A 15,907-nucleotide genomic window follows, 5' to 3' on the forward strand; every position below is an offset into this window, starting at 1 on the left:
TGGAGTCAAGCTAGCCGGGCTGATGAGAGGTGTTACCTCGAAACCGGTCCGGTCCTCGGATGCTTGATTTCGTTCTGGGAAGGACATGGCTTTTGTAGTTCGGACTGGACTGTTCCCATGGGGCACAGGGTCAGAGCTGATTTGCATATCGCCATTGTCTAACCCAGGGTGGTGTGGAGTGCAAAAAAACGATGGATTAGGACCCAGATCTTTTGACTGGGTTGAATGTGTGACATTGATCCTCATTCGGTCCATCACCTGTTGTTTTTGCAAACTCGCCATAAGTGTACTGGGGATGCCCAGACGTGGCTCCCAGGCACTCCACACCACTGGAGTCAAGCTAGCCGGGCTGATGAGAGGTGTTACCTCGAAACCGGTCCGGTCCTCGGATGCTTGATTCCGTTCTGGGAAGGACATGGCTTTTGTAGTTCGGACTGGACTGTTCCCATGGGGCACAGGGTCAGAGCTGATTTGCATATCGCCATTGTCTAACCCAGGGTGGTGTGGAGTGCAAAAAAACGATGGATTAGGACCCAGATCTTTTGACTGGGTTGAATGTGTGACATTGATCCTCATTCGGTCCATCACCTGTTGTTTTTGCAAACTCGCCATAAGTGTACTGGGGATGCCCAGACGTGGGTCCCAGGCACTCCACACCACTGGAGTCAAGCTAGCCGGGCTGATGAGAGGTGTTACCTCGAAACCGGTCCGGTCCTCGGATGCTTGATTCCGTTCTGGGAAGGACATGGCTTTTGTAGTTCGGACTGGACTGTTCCCATGGGGCACAGGGTCAGAGCTGATTTGCATATCGCCATTGTCTAACCCAGGGTGGTGTGGAGTGCAAAAAAATGATGGATTAGGACCCAGATCTTTTGACTGGGTTGAATGTGTGACATTGATCCTCATTCGGTCCATCACCTGTTGTTTTTGCAAACTCGCCATAAGTGTACTGGGGATGCCCAGACGTGGGTCCCAGGCACTCCACACCACTGGAGTCAAGCTAGCCGGGCTGATGAGAGGTGTTACCTCGAAACCGGTCCGGTCCTCGGATGCTTGATTCCGTTCTGGGAAGGACATGGCTTTTGTAGTTCGGACTGGACTGTTCCCATGGGGCACAGGGTCAGAGCTGATTTGCATATCGCCATTGTCTAACCCAGGGTGGTGTGGAGTGCAAAAAAACGATGGATTAGGACCCAGATCTTTTGACTGGGTTGAATGTGTGACATTGATCCTCATTCGGTCCATCACCTGTTGTTTTCACAACTTCGCAAGCTGGCATCCCCAATCGCGATCACTAGGAAATGCATTTTCCATCGCATGGCGCACCGTGTTTGCGTACGCATTTCCGCCATTTCCCCTGATAACAAGAGTCATTCGGAAAATGAAAACGGAGCACTGCACACTGATTCTCAATGCCCCGTTCTGGCAGAGGCAGCACTGGTTCACGGACCTTCGTCGCCTCTCAGTCCAACCCTCAATCCATCTGGGCCAGCATCCATCCCTACTCACGATGTCCAAAGGCCAAGTACTCCACCGGAATCTGAAATCTCTCAGATTATCGGCATGGCTCCTGAGTACCGAGAGTTCTACCAACTAAACATTCCGCAGGAGTGCAAGAATGTCCTAGCAAAGGCAAGAGCAGACAGCACAAACAAAACTTATTCCTTAAAATGGAAACGCTTTTGTGTTTGGTGTATGGACAACAATCTCCATCCCTTTCAGATCACTCCGGAGCAGCTCCTCCCATATTTATTACACTTGGCACAATCGGGACTTGCCCATGCCTCCATCAGAGTTCATCTGGCAGCCATCTCCCGCTTCACAAGAACTTCAAAAGGACCATCTCTCTGGTCCCACAGATTAGTTAAGCAATTCCTTAAAGGGCTCTACAGATCCTTTCCTCGGCCACGCAGAATTCCACCAACATGGCACCTTAATGTGGTACTCAACCAATTAATGAAACATCCGTTTGAGCCCATCCATAGGGCTGATATCAAATACATTTCATGGAAAACAGCCCTACTTTTAGCTCTGACCTCAGCGAGACGGGTCAGCGAGCTACAAGCTCTTTTCATTCAAGATCCCTTCATGCAGTTCAGGGAAGACAGAGTGATTTTAAGGACTAATCCTCGCTTCATTCCCAAGGTCCCTTCGGACTTCCACTTAAATGAACCACTAGTCCTCCGATCATTCTTCCCAAATCCTAGTACTGCAGCTGAACGATCCCTTCACTCTTTCGACCTAAAGAGAGGTCTTAAATTTTACCTGGACAAGACAAAGCATTTCAGGAAAACGAATCAGCTTTTCATCGCCTTCAGCAGACCAAGAAAAGGCATGCCACTTTCCAAACAAAGCATTTCAAGATGGATATCCTCTGCAATTGCCTTTTGCCATGACAAGGCCGGACGACCGTTACACTCCAAAGTCCGAGCTCATTCCACAAGAGCTGTGTCCACATCGGCGGCACTATTCACTGGGGTGCCAATTCTGGACATTTGCAGGGCAGTGACCTGGAAGTCGCCACACACATTCACCAGGCACTACTGCCTGGATACGGAACTGATGCAGGATGCAGCTGTAGGCCAGGCTGTACTTCACCATCTATTCCAGTGAGATGAGCCTTCCTCCTTCCCACCATCCTTTGTTGGTATGCACATTTACTTCTTTATTATATTTACTTGTTGATGGTTGCTAGTTGTATGATATGTATTATCTCAGACTGCTTATACTGTCTCTTCACAAATGTGCATAATGTATTGCTCGCTACTCTGATTCAGGCATGTGAATCTATGAAAGACACCCATAATACTGGATAAGAAATGCGTTACTTACCAGTAACTGCAGTTATCCAGTATTGGTGTCTTTCATAGATTCACATGCAACTCTCTCTCTCTATCATATATTACGCCTACCTAGCTTGGTGCGTACGAAAATCTGAGAGACTGAGGCTCCTGGCAGGAAGGTTCTAGAGGGAGGTGGTAGCTGATTGGCTACCTTCTAGAGTTTGGTCCTTTTTACAAAAGGACATAGATAGGCTACTAAGGCAAGGCCCTTAGGCCTACTTTTCTCTATGTATGTCTATAGGACATTACTTTTCTATTTACCGGGGACTCCTATCTCGACGACGGGGAATGATTCAGGCATGTGAATCTATGAAAGACACCAATACTGGATAACTGCAGTTACAGGTAAGTAACGCATTTCATACCTTTATTTTACCCTTCCCAGGATAACATACAACCAGTACAGAGTCACCACTCCTGCACTGTAGAACACTTCTCATCTAAATGATGTAGGCTGAGGGAGTGTTAAGCACTCAACAGTGAAACTTTAAAAAGTGAGTGAGCCTGTAGTCCTCACTCCAGTGACACAGGTTAAAAAGGATCTGTTCAGGCCCACTGATCACTGTATAGTAAGCTGCCAACACCTTGCTCTTACTGCTTAACTCCTGGAAGACAGTAACCTTCCACCACTATGAGGGTAGCGCTTTGGACACCCCTCCCATCCAACAAGCCTAAGCCATTGCTCAAACAAGTTTCCTTTGACAACACAAATCTGCATTAGGGAGCCAGACAACCCTACAGTTGGGTATTCAGAGCAAGGCTTCACTTGCAGAGGACATTTGTGTCTCATCATTTGGAATTCTATGAAGCGCAGGGTTATCTATAGCATTTCACATTTTGCCTACTAGACCGCAGATTTGTTTTCTGTTCCAAGACATATTGTTAGCTTACCAAGAACAGACGGGGGCTTGGTGCCCACCCATTTCTCACCATTGGTTGGCTTTTCTGTCATTCTCATTTGCCTGGTTTTCATTTGTGTCTTAGCTTGTCAGTCTTGTGTTTGTCCCTCCCATGGAGCATAATCTTTTTATGATCTCCTTTGATTGGCTTTTTTCTATGCATCCCATGCTTGCTTTGGAAGCACTACTTTTTTTCTTGAGGGCTAAGCACTCCATGAGAGTTGATGTAATTTCCAGCTGTCTCCCTCATGTACGTGTTGCTCCTGCACTCTTTGTTGCTCTGTCACCCATGGATACTCCCTGTCCCCCTCCCATAAAGCTTGCCCTTGCGTACTCCCCTGTTTTTGCTTTCTCTCCTATGTGCTTCTCCCCGCCCACTCCATGTTGCTCTCTCGTCAGTTGCTTCTCCTCCACACCCGCCCTCATTATTGCTTCCCCCCACTGACGCACTCCATGCTGCTTCTGTGACCCCCTATGTTGCTTCTCCATCTGTGCCATCCTGTTACTTCACCCACCAATGCTAACAAAAAGAAAAAAATGTGTTGGACTACATATACATTTTTTCAAATTTACTGATCCATCTTGGTTAGTTACAAAAAATGTGTGTGCATTATTTTGTAGATGCACACATGTGGTGTGCACACCTACAAAATGACACAACCTCCCCCTCATAGCACCTTTGTTTTTTAGTTTTCTTTAGCTATTCTGTACAGCGTCAGGAATGCTACACAGCATAGCTAAAACCCATTAGCAAACCAATAGGTTGCAAATGTGAGGCATTACGGCTTTGCCAGTGCTTATTAATAGAACTTCTTCATCATGCCTATATGGAGAATCATGCTGAGCTGTCTGTTTTGTTTTCCCCACTAATTGAGTGCTCTCCTCAGGATAACTATTGTAGTCTTTAATCTCTTCACTCGGGTCGGAAATGATCTATCCTACAGACACCCGTGCTGTCTGCTTATCAGCTGGCCTTTGTTATCATCCAATACTGAAAGATTGACTACGCTCAGTAGAAACATGCTGTTGCCTATGAGGTGGAGTGCCAGCTGCCATGTTTCTTCTTCAACAGATATACTTATGGGGCAAGGCCAGTCAACTCATTATTTTCCAGTCCCTCAGTACCCACACATACCCTTTCTCCAATTTCGAGCTGTTCTAGTCTCCTGTCTCCTGTGTTGTAATAGATCCAAATTCATGTCCGTATAACCACTATTGTTGGGAAACGGAGTCTGTGTCTGACAGTTAGGTTTGGGGCTTCTAGGAATCTTCAAGGAATGTCCCCACTGTGTTTCCTTACAGGCAGTGCCTCTTTACTTGATTTTTTGAAGTAGTTATTTGTTTTGGTATCATAAGCTAATAAGTGAATAAGCACTAATGCATTGATTGAAGAATTAATGCAATAATTAAAATAGATTGGTCAGATCCGTTAGAAGAGCAAGTTCCAGTGGGCTAATCATTTTTCAAATTGTGAACCTGTAGGCCATATGTTCCTGTTCTGTTTTCCACTACAAGTATAAGTAGAGAAGCCCCACAAAGTGCTTAAAAAAGCCTGAAAGGTGTTTTGAGGTTACTGTAGTGAGGTTTGAAAGCATGAACAAAAGTTGCATGGTTCTAATACTTTCGGGAAGAGTATATTAAAAGAAGGATACATTTTTACTAAGGACTTTTCAAAATGTATTTTGTTTTAGATGGGTTTTGCCTTTGTGAAAGTGTTTATGTATTAACAGGACTAATTTTCCGCAGATCTTTTTGACCCACATGATGACAAGGAGGACGATGGTGAAGGTGAATCAGTAGAAGAACACAAAAGTGTCATTATGCATCTTCTCTCTCAAGTTAGACTTGGAATGGACCTCACAAAAGTAAGTTACGTTTTTTCCCGATTTATGTCCTTGAAAAATTAAACCCCTGCAGTAGACACGTCAAACTTTTTCTAAATGATTGACCAAGACTACGCTTTCATTTTTCACTTTGTTCACCTTCATAACTTTCTTAAAGTATCATCAATTTTAGCCTTATTTCAACAAGAGCCATGCATTTTTTTTCCATTGGGTCAATTATGATTATATCTTGCCCTGAAGTATTTCTATTCTGCTCTATTATGCTTCTATACTCCAAACTATCTATCTATATAACTATAAATCTATCTTACTCTGTCTTACTCAAATCTGCTTCAAAACAAACATAGGAGAGGGATCAGGAAGAGCTGGTGTGCACAGGTTAGATGGCTTGGTGTGAGCTGGCATTTGTCTTTTAGGACTGTGATGGCTTCTGTTTGAGTAGGGATCCTTAGGCTCAAGATGGGGGGTAGAAGAAAATAAGCAGTAGGTTGAGCATATTTAGAAGGATATAGTATGATCTGTTTGAATTATCCTTTTGGGCCGAGATCACATGTCATTGGGTTGCAAGGTTTGGATGTGGGGTAATTGATCCTAATTGGAAAGAGGTAAATGTATATCAAATTCATTTTTTATGTTTATACTTACATTTTAGCTTATTAAATATATATTTTCTATTACTTTTAATTATTCTTTTAACACTATAAAGTACATTAAATGTTTAATACAAATGCATTTCTTTTCATTTATATCGTTTAAGTTTAATTTACACCGCTCTGATCCTCAAAATCCCCTTACCACCGCTATACAGTACACATCCATTAGCCCTAAAAACTTCTTACTACCCCTGTACACAATTATGTGTGGTTTTTTCTCCTTGTTCCATTTGGTGGTGCCGACCAAGTCATTATTCTTAACTCCAACATGGAGCGAGATCAGCATTGTCCGACGTCAACCTTATCCATACTTTCCAAGAAGTAGACAGTGCCTCTTTTTACTGACCCTGTGAGGAATGCAATGGGGGGGGGGGGGGGGGGGGGTGTGGGGGGGGATGGGGGGGGGGGGGTTTGAGGATCCGTGTAGTTATCCCAACCCCCTTGGCCGAGGGTAACTGGTACAAAGAATTGTCTGATGCCAGTGACAGGGACACATCACTAGACACTGCTTTCCTCTTTCCTACTACTGTGGCAGTGGAGTTAGGGGCTTAATTTGCATAGTGGTACAGAGGGCAGCTGAGGTTTTGGACATTACGGTCCCCTCAGGTGAAGTTTAGGCCATTGTCTTTGAGGTGCTTCAGCCCAGGATATTCCTGATAGAACCCCGTCTCCCCTTTAATGAAGCCCTCACTGATGTCCTGCTTTGGGGCCAGGGCCAAGTCCTGCACAGGCACATCTGTGCACAGCACATTGCCCACACCACTGCCCCAGTCTTCCTTACCCATCACACCATCCCTGAGAGCTTGATGGTACAAGCCTCAACCTCGAAATAAATTAAAACGTGGTGCTTTCTCTACCAGACCACCAGATAGGGTATCAAAGAAGCTGGACACTATTGGGAAGAGTATTTTTTCTTCTACTGACCTCGTACTGTGGTCTGTCAACACTGCATGCTTATTGGGCTAGTATTCCCAAACTGTATAGGACTCAGCTGGTCAAGTACTGCCCATGGTCGAGGAGGAGACTCGAGCCGTCCTTATCCAAGCTATTGCTGGTGGTGGGGACAGAGCAATGTTCATCATCAGCTCAGGCTGGATACGACTGACTCGAAGTGCAGAGCCATTGCTTCTTTGTTGGCGCTTACATGTCACACCTGGCTGAGATCTGCTGACTTTTCAGTGGATTCTAGGGTACTTCATGAAGATGCCCTTCTATGGAATTCACCTGTTTGGCAACAAGGCGTATTCGGTGCTTGAGCGCCTTAAAGTTCATAGAGCCACCACTTTGGGAGTATTCATGGACCACAACAGCCACCTTCCGCTCTTCTTGGGGCTATGGTAGGGGCTATCAGACTCGTCCTTTCACCCCCTAGCCACCATCGGCAACAGCCTACACAGTCATTTAGTGGCAGTGGAGGAGAATCCAACAGACCTCATGGGAATCAAGGCCAGAGAGCTGCCCAGAACCACCACGTCCCCAGCAGCCGCAACTAAAACCCTTTAAAGTGCCCTTGCAACATCATAGGAAACTGGTTGCCAGAAGGATCTGACACCACCTGCCCTAACAGAAAGCTAGAACAGCAGACGTGGGTGCTTCAGATTGTTCAGTGGGGTTATGCCCTTACGTTCAAGAAAAACCTGCTGTCCTTGCCACCGTCCTCAGATCAGCTGATGGAGGGCCACCTATCGCTCTTATGACAGGAAGTGCTGGCTGTTTTGGCCAAAGGAGCGATCGGGCCGTGTCAGCATCAGAAATAGTTTGTGGTTGCTATTCCCACTACATTCTTGTGCCGAGAAAAGATGGAGGCCTCTGTCCTATTTTAAACCTGCACCGTCACACCTGCTTCCTGAAAAAGGAAACATTCCGAATGCTCATTATGGCTCGGGTCCCATTTTCCTTGGATCTAGGAGACTGGAAGGTAGCGCTGGACTTGCAGGACACATTTGCATATTCCCTTCCTGCCAGCCCACACATGTCACCTGTGGTTCATGGTTTGTCAGGAGCATTTCCAGTTCACTGTGCTCCCCTGCGGCCTTACCAGCGCCTCTCTGGTACTCATGAAAAGGATAGTGGTGGTCACAATTCATCTGCAGAGTTCAGTGGTGACAGTGTACCCCTACCCCTACCCCAACAACTGGCTGTTGAAGGTGTTGTTGTCCCCACCTCCAGACTAAGGAGGACCTCCCGTATTCTCTGGCGTTCAGAGACCGATCCAGAGGCTGATGGGCCTCGTGACCTTCTTCATCCTGCTGATAAAGTACGCCAGTTGACATACTTGGGCTTTGCAGTGGGACCTGAAGTCCCAGTGAGCTCCACATCAGGGGAATCTCTCTGACCTGATCCAGGTATCAGCGGGAACTGCACAAGATTTGCAATGGTGGATGATGGGCCGCAGTTGGGTCAGCAGCAGACCCATCTCCCTTTCCCACCCAGATCTCACAGTGGTGACGCTTGAAGGTTGGTGCAGCCTTCTCGGTGAGGTGAAGATCAAAGGAATCTGGTCGCCAGCCGAGACTCAGCTCCACATCAACCTGTTGGAGTTAAGACCAATTCGCTTGGCATTAAAAGTCTTCATCCATCCATCAAGGTGAGGCTGGTTCAGCTGTTCAGACTGTACAGTGGGGTCTTGGATTCTGTACCAGGAGGTTCTGCGTTTCTGGACATGACTGGAACATTGGGACATTTTCCTGATCATGCTGTACCTTGTGTAATCCTAAACTACAGGGCAGAGGAATTTAGCTGTCGATACCTCTTGGATCTACAAGGTGTCTTCACCCAGAGGTGGTACAAGCTATTTTGTGCGACTGGGGGAAGCCTTTGTTAGATCTGTTCACCACCACTGAAACTTGCAATCTCAGCACTTCTGCGCATTAGAGTTTCCAAGTTGGCTCACTCTCGAAGAATTGTTTTTGCTCAAGTGGTGCTCTAGACTCCTGTATGCGCTACTGCTCGAACAGCCAGATCTTGAGTTGCTTCCTGAAGGAGAGGTGGTCTTGGGTCAGACGTAGGTGGAAGGGTAGGGAGTTCCAAGTCTTGGCTGCCAGGTAGGAGAAGGATCTTCCTCCCGTGGTGGCTCTTCGAATGCGTGGAACAGCGGCGAGGGCGTGGCTGGTCGATCGTAGCTGGCGGGTGGGAGTGTAGAAGGTCAGGCGGTTGTTGAGGTACCTGGGGCCCAGGTTGTGGAGGGCCTTGTGTGCATGGATGAAGAGTCGGAACGTGATTCTCTTGCTGACGGGGAGGCAGTGCAGGTCTCTCAGGTGTCCGGAGATGTGGCTGTGTCGGGGATGTCCAGGATGATTCGTGCAGAGGCGTTCTGGATGCGTTGGAGTCTTTTCTGTAGTTTGGCTGTGGTTCCGGTGTAGAGGGTGTTTCCGTAGTCCAGTCGGCTGGTGAAGAGTGCCTGGGTGACCGTCTAACTGGTTTCGGTGGGGATCCATCGGAAGATCTTTCGGAGCATGTGTAGGATGTTGAAACATGATGATGAGACGGCGTTGACTTGTCTGGTCATCGAGAGGGAGGAGTCCAGGATGAAGCCCAGGTTGCGTGGTCCGTTGGTTTGGGTGCGCTGCCCAGGGCAGGGGGCCACCAGGAGTCGTCCCAGGCAGAGGGTGATGATCCAAGGATGAGGACTTCCGTCTGAGTTCAGTTTCAGGCGGCTGTTTATCATCCACTCTGCTACGTCTTTCATCCCTTCGTGTAGGTTGGTTCTGGCGGTGGCTGGGTCGTTGGTGAGGGAGAGGATCAGCTGGGTGTCGTCGGCGTAGGAGATGTTGAGGTTGTGTTGGCGTACGATGGCTGCGAGGGGGCTCATGTAGACGTTGAAGAGGGTGGGGCTGAGTGATGATCCTTGTGGTACGCTGCAGATGACTTCGGTGGCCTCGGATCTGAACGGGGGGAGGCGGACTCTCTGGGTTCTTCCTGTGATGATCCACTCTAGTGCCTTCTCTTGGATTGCGATGTTGCTGAGGCGCTGCACTAGGGTGCGGTGGCAGACAGTATTGAACGCTGCGGAGAGGTCCAGGAGGATGAGGGCCGCTGTTTCCCCGTTGTTCGGCAGGGCTCAGATGTCGTCAGTGGCTGCGATGAGGGCGGTCTCGGTGCTGTGGTTGGCTCGGAAGCCGGACTGTGAGTGGTCGAGGGATCCGTTCGTCTCGAGGAAGGCGGCAAGCTGTCTGTTGATGGTCTTCTCGATGACTTTGGCAGGAAAAGGGAGGAGCGAGATGGGGAGGTAGTTCTTGAGGTCGGTGGGGTCTGCTGATGGTTTCTGCAGGAGGGCGCTGAGTTCGGCATGCTTCCAGCTCTCCGGGAAGGTGGCGGTGTTGAAGGAGCAGTTGATGATGTCCCGGAGTTGGGGTGCGGTGGCGGAGTCTGCTTTGTTGAAGACGTGGTGGGGGCATGGGTCGGTTGGTGATCCGGAGTGGATGGTGTTCATCGTGTGAATTTTGTCTTCGGTGCTGACCGGGGTCCAGGCGCGGAGGGTGGTGGTGGGGGGTGTCGATTCGGTGGTTGGGTACGTGGTCTGTGCGCCGAAGCTGTTGTGTATGTCGGCGATCTCGCTGTGGAAGAACGAGGCGAGTGAGTGGCAGAGGTCTTGTGAGGGTGGGATGTCGTTATTTCCGGCACTGGGGTTGGAGAGCTCTTTGACGGTTCTGAAGAGTTCCTTGCTGTTGTGTGCGTTATTGTCTAGTCATGCATGGAGATTGAATTGCAGCAGCTGAGAGTATTTGATCTGCCTTCCAAAGTGTGTGATGTTATTCTAGCAGCCTGGCCTCCTTTGTGAAAAACCGTTGTAAGGAAATGCATCTTTTTGTGTCGTCACCCCCAAGCTTTTAAACTGATGATGCTGGATTTTCGACTCTGAGAGTGCTTTGAGGCCTGCTAATCAGACCTCCATGCCAGTGCCCTAACCCTAAAGTGTATGTCAGGTTGTCTATAACCAATTGGAGATAACTTACTTACCACTAAGTCTCTAGTAAATGATACTCTGGTACCCAGGACAGGTAGGTTAAAGGATTACCCCAGGGCTTGCAGCACTGGTTGTGCCACCCTGAAGGTCCCCAAATAAAACAAGTCCCCCAGTCTGCCACTACAGACTGAGAGAGCAGTCCTGCACTGCTAGACAAACTTTGCCATTAAAAGCAGTGGTAAGGGGGAGGGGCTTAGCGGGCATCCGAGATGGCCGCGTGAGCACAGGGCTCCCGAGACCCTCGCCGCCCTTCGCATATATCCTGGAAGATATCCTGATTCTGTATATGGGTTATCGGAGATGAACTTCGGCTGACACTTTTGCTCTTTCAAAAATGTAATTTGGACTTTGGGAACCGCAGCTACGCTGATCTGAACTTTTGAGGCCCACCCCGTGGCGAAGCCGGGGGCTCGACCAGCTAAGACGCCGCGAAGTAGTTGAACAACAACGGCCTGAGGGGCTTTCCCCCAACAGCCTCGCACTAACTTTCAGTTTCGTTTTCTGGTCCTGGCACTATTAGATCGCAAGACGGTTCCAGTCTGCCCGAGGCCCAGCCCGGCACTGCCTCTCCATCGTGTGCCGGCAGTCGTGAGTGCTTTTTTTTTGAGCTACGCTGTTACCCCTGCCACTTGTGCCCATTTTTGAAGACTTTGGTGGTCTGCTCGTGAATGGCCTTTTTCACCAGGTCTCGCGGGCCCCTTCGGGGCGCACTTTCCAAGATGGCTAACAGCGCTGACAATGAGAACGTTATGGACCGCTATACCCATCCTAAGAGGTCCCCCGGTGGTACCAGCCGCACTCTGGAAGATGCCAAGGAACACCCGGCTGCGTCGGCAGACTTGACTCTCCAGGATGTCAAGGCTTCCATTGGCCAGCAATATGAAGCTCTTGCTCTTAAAATCGACACGGTAGCCATCAATGTTACCCTGATCAGAGCTGACTTGTCCAAGACCAATGAAAGGGTCAAGTCGCTAGATTTGAAGACCTCTAGCCTCACGACCGACGTGTCAGACATACAGACTGAAATCGGTAATCTGCGAGCCTCCAACCACCTCATGGCTCACCGATTGGAAGACTTTGAAAACAGGGCTCGACGCAACAACATTCGCATTATTGGTGTCCCTGAAACCCCCGAAAATCCCGCAACTGATCTCCTTGTTGAAGACCTCGTCCTAAATTACCTCGCCCCTACAGGTCTGAGCAAATTCTTTGCTGTGGAGCGTGCCCATCGAGTGCCGTGTGGGAAACCGAGGCCGGGTGCCCCTCCGAGGCCTATCATTGACAGGCTTTTCCATTTCAGAGACAGAGACGCTATCCTGCTGGCCTCGAGGGTGAGCGGCCCTGTGAAGTTCGAAAACACAACAGTGAGCTTCTACCCGGACTTCACCCAGCTTGTGCAAAGGCAAAGGATGGGATTTCAGGGAGTGAAGGGAAGACTGCGAGACGTGGGCCTGAAATATGCGATGCTATTTCTAACTAGGCTTCGTGTTGAATACGAGGACCGGACGTTTTTCTTTGACCGCCTGAAAGTGTTAGTGACTGGCTGGATTCTCTACCTACTCAGAACGATCGAACTGAGCACCCTGGTGGTGCTGAGGGTGGTGCGCCGGAGCAATAATGACACTGTGGTTCCCGACTTCCGAACATTTGACTTATTACACAGCTGGGTTCGATGAGTCTATTATTATTGTGTTTTACTGATGCATGCCCGAGGGTGGTGGGGGGAATGGGACTCTTTTCCTCCTCCGGGTTTCTTTTCGTAGACTAGTTTAATGTCAGGGTGACAGGCACACTGCAAGTTGGGGTGGCTTTTGAGTCTAACGCAGGGGTGCAGGTTGGGGGGTGTTGTAACGGGTTCAAGTTGGGGGGTAGAGGGGGGGTTTGTGTGTTTGTTAGTTTTTCTCAAGGCAACGTATTGTTTTTTTCTTTGAACCGGTCATTGTGTTCTCTGTGGGGTGGACTCTGCTTTCCTTACCGGGATGGGGGGTAGTGGGTTGAGGCTAATGTTGTGGAATGTCAATGGTTTGGGTGATAGGATAAAACAGGGGGTGGTGCTACAGTTCTTGCGACGCTTTTCCCCCGATGTCGTTCTCCTACAGGAAACACATTTGATTGGGAACATATGTCACACTATGAGCAGGCGGGGTTATCGTCTTACTGCACACTCGGGATTTACTTCTGGTTCTAGGGGTGTGGGCATCCTTGTCCGGTCCTCTCTCCCTTTGGAAATAGATGATGTTATTCATGACGACAAGGGGCGCTATGTCGCTCTCACTGGGAGATGGGAGGGAAGGACTGTTTCACTGATCACCGTATATGTCCCGCCGGGTCTACAGACCTCTACGTTTGCCGATATTGGGCGTGTTGTGCTGAGCCTTCCTGATGGCATCCTGGGGATGGGTGGAGACTTCAATGCTGTGTTCTCTGGCAGCGTAGATCGCCATCCCCCAAGAGGTCTTACTAAGTCTCAATCATGGCTGAGTGGGTTTTTGGAAACTTTTGGTCTGGTATACTGTTGGAGGTTGATGCACCCTGAGCAGATACAATACACTTTCCATTCTGGGGCCCACGGCAGTCTCTCCAGACTTGACTATGTTCTGATGCCGGCGCCGCAATCCTCCTCTGTTAGAGAAATTCGACACCTTGCCCGGGGTATATCAGACCATTCCCCTTTGTGGCTCTGCATGGACACTAAAGTGTGTAGCGAAGGGCGGGTCGCTCCTATAAACCCTTGGTATCTTCGCAATCCTAAGGCCCGCGCTGATTTGATTAAGTCCCTTGATCACTATTTTCTTGAAAATGTGGGGTCTGTGTCCTCATCTGTGTCATTGTGGGAGGCTTTCAAGACGGTTATCCGTGGACAGGCTCTGTCGCTAATCGCTGGTGCTAAGAAAACTAATTAAGAAATTGTTTGTCTGGAGACAGGTATAGCCGAGCTAGAGAGTGACCTTGAGGTTGGCGTGACTTGTGCTAAACTTCATTCCCTCAGCCTGAAGCAGCTAGATTACAGAGCCCTGGTGACGGATGCTGCCAAAGTGATGAATAGGGAGCAACAGGGCAGATTGTATGATGCTGGTGACAAGGCTGGTAAGTTGATTGCGTGGCTTGATAAGAAAGAAAGGGCGATTCGTGTCGTTCCTGTGATTGAGAAACTTGATGGAGCGTGTGTGACGGACCCGGCTGAGATTGTTGAGTGTTTTGTGGAACATTTTCGAACGGTGTACTCTCCGGTCTCTGATAGGGCAGAGGAAGACTCTCATCTGTTGTTGCGCGACATCGCATTGCTGCGCCTCTCGGAGGTCGATAGAGACATGATGGATTCACCACTTTCGGCGGATGAGGGTGCCACCGCTATCCGTTCCGTGCGCTCCGGCAAGGCTATGGACACCAATGGTCTGCCCATTGAACTATACAAACTGCGGCCGGACAAAATGGCCCCGTATCTTCGGGATATGTTCCTGGAGTCGCAAGACTTTGGCTCCCTTCCCAGTGATCAGCGTCTCGCTACCATCGTGGTTATCCACAAGGAGGGGAAGTCGCGGGATCGCTGCGCTTCCTATAGGCCCATTTCGCTTTTAAATGCCGAACCCAAAATTCTAGCCAAATTATTAGCCAACCGACTGATCAAGGTAATTAGTGACCTGATCCACCCGGATCAGTCTGGTTTTATCCCGCATCGCAACACTGCACTTAACCTGCGGCGCCTACACGTCGTCCTAGCGAGGGCGGCGTCTCTTCGTGAGCCGGCCATCTTGGCGTCCTTGGACGCCACGATGGCCTTCGACTCAATAGAATAACCGTATCTCTGGGCCGCCCTCGCGAAATTTGGTTTTGGTTCCGGGTTCATCGGGTGGGTGAAACTTTTATATGAGAAGCCGCTCGCTCAGGTGGTTGTTAATGGCCGAGTATCAGGCTCCTTTACCCTTGGGAGGGGCACGAGGCAGGGGTGCCCGTTGTCCCCCCTGCTTTTTGCCCTCGCTCTGGAACCACTGGCTGCCTGGCTGAGATGGGAGCCTTCAATAAAGGGTATCCAGTGGACCCCGGATTTTGAGGATCGCGTATCGCTTTACGCAGACGACATCTTGTTGTACCTTACGTCCCCCCGAAAATCGCTGAATGTGTTGTTTGACGTGCTTACTTCGTTTGTAAAGAACTCAGGTCTCGTTATCAATTGGACTAAATCCTGTGTATATGTGCTTTCGGGTGGTCTCCCCCCTTTGCCTCGTAGATTTCCTATCCAGGTCTCGCAGACGGGCTTCAAGTATTTGGGGATCTTCATATCTCTGGACCCCGCGGTTCGCTACGAGCGCAATCTACTCCCCCCTCTTCAGAGGCTAAAAATCGATGTTATGCGCTGGCGTAGGTTGCCATTGTCACCGCTCGGGCGCGCAGCGCTTTTCAAAATGATGTCTTTGCCACGATTTTTGTATGCTCTCCAGAATACGTTCGATATTATTCCTGCGAGCTATTTTCGAGAGGTGGAGAGCTTACAGAGGCGGCTAGTCTGGGACGGACGTGCGCGTATCGCCCTTGCTAAGCTAACGCTCCCCTGGTACGACGGAGGTATAGCGCTTCCGGATTTCAGGCGCTATTATTGGGCCTCTCAGCTGAGTGCGATCAACCATGCAACATATGCACCTGGTCCTAACCCAGCATTCGAGATGGATAAGTATCTGCTACCAGGTGGTAACTACAATAGAGC

At 49.2% G+C, this 15,907-nt stretch overlaps 1 protein-coding gene across 8 annotated transcripts in view; it reads left to right on the forward strand.

Annotated features, from left to right (window-relative positions):
• The window catches only part of OSBPL9 (oxysterol binding protein like 9), a 1,205,712-nt gene that overhangs the window by 788,668 nt on the left and 401,137 nt on the right, over positions 1-15,907 (forward strand). For all 8 annotated transcript variants that reach the window (XM_086952425.1, XM_086952427.1, XM_086952426.1 and 5 more), the window contains one exon: positions 5,489-5,607. In XM_086952425.1, the coding sequence (XP_086808551.1) occupies positions 5,489-5,607 (119 nt within the window). The remainder of the gene's footprint in view (positions 1-5,488; positions 5,608-15,907) is intronic.

Source organism: Lissotriton vulgaris, chromosome 1_1 (assembly GCF_964263255.1).
Source record: "Lissotriton vulgaris chromosome 1_1, aLisVul1.2, whole genome shotgun sequence".
NCBI classification, from domain to species: Eukaryota; Metazoa; Chordata; class Amphibia; order Caudata; family Salamandridae; genus Lissotriton; species Lissotriton vulgaris.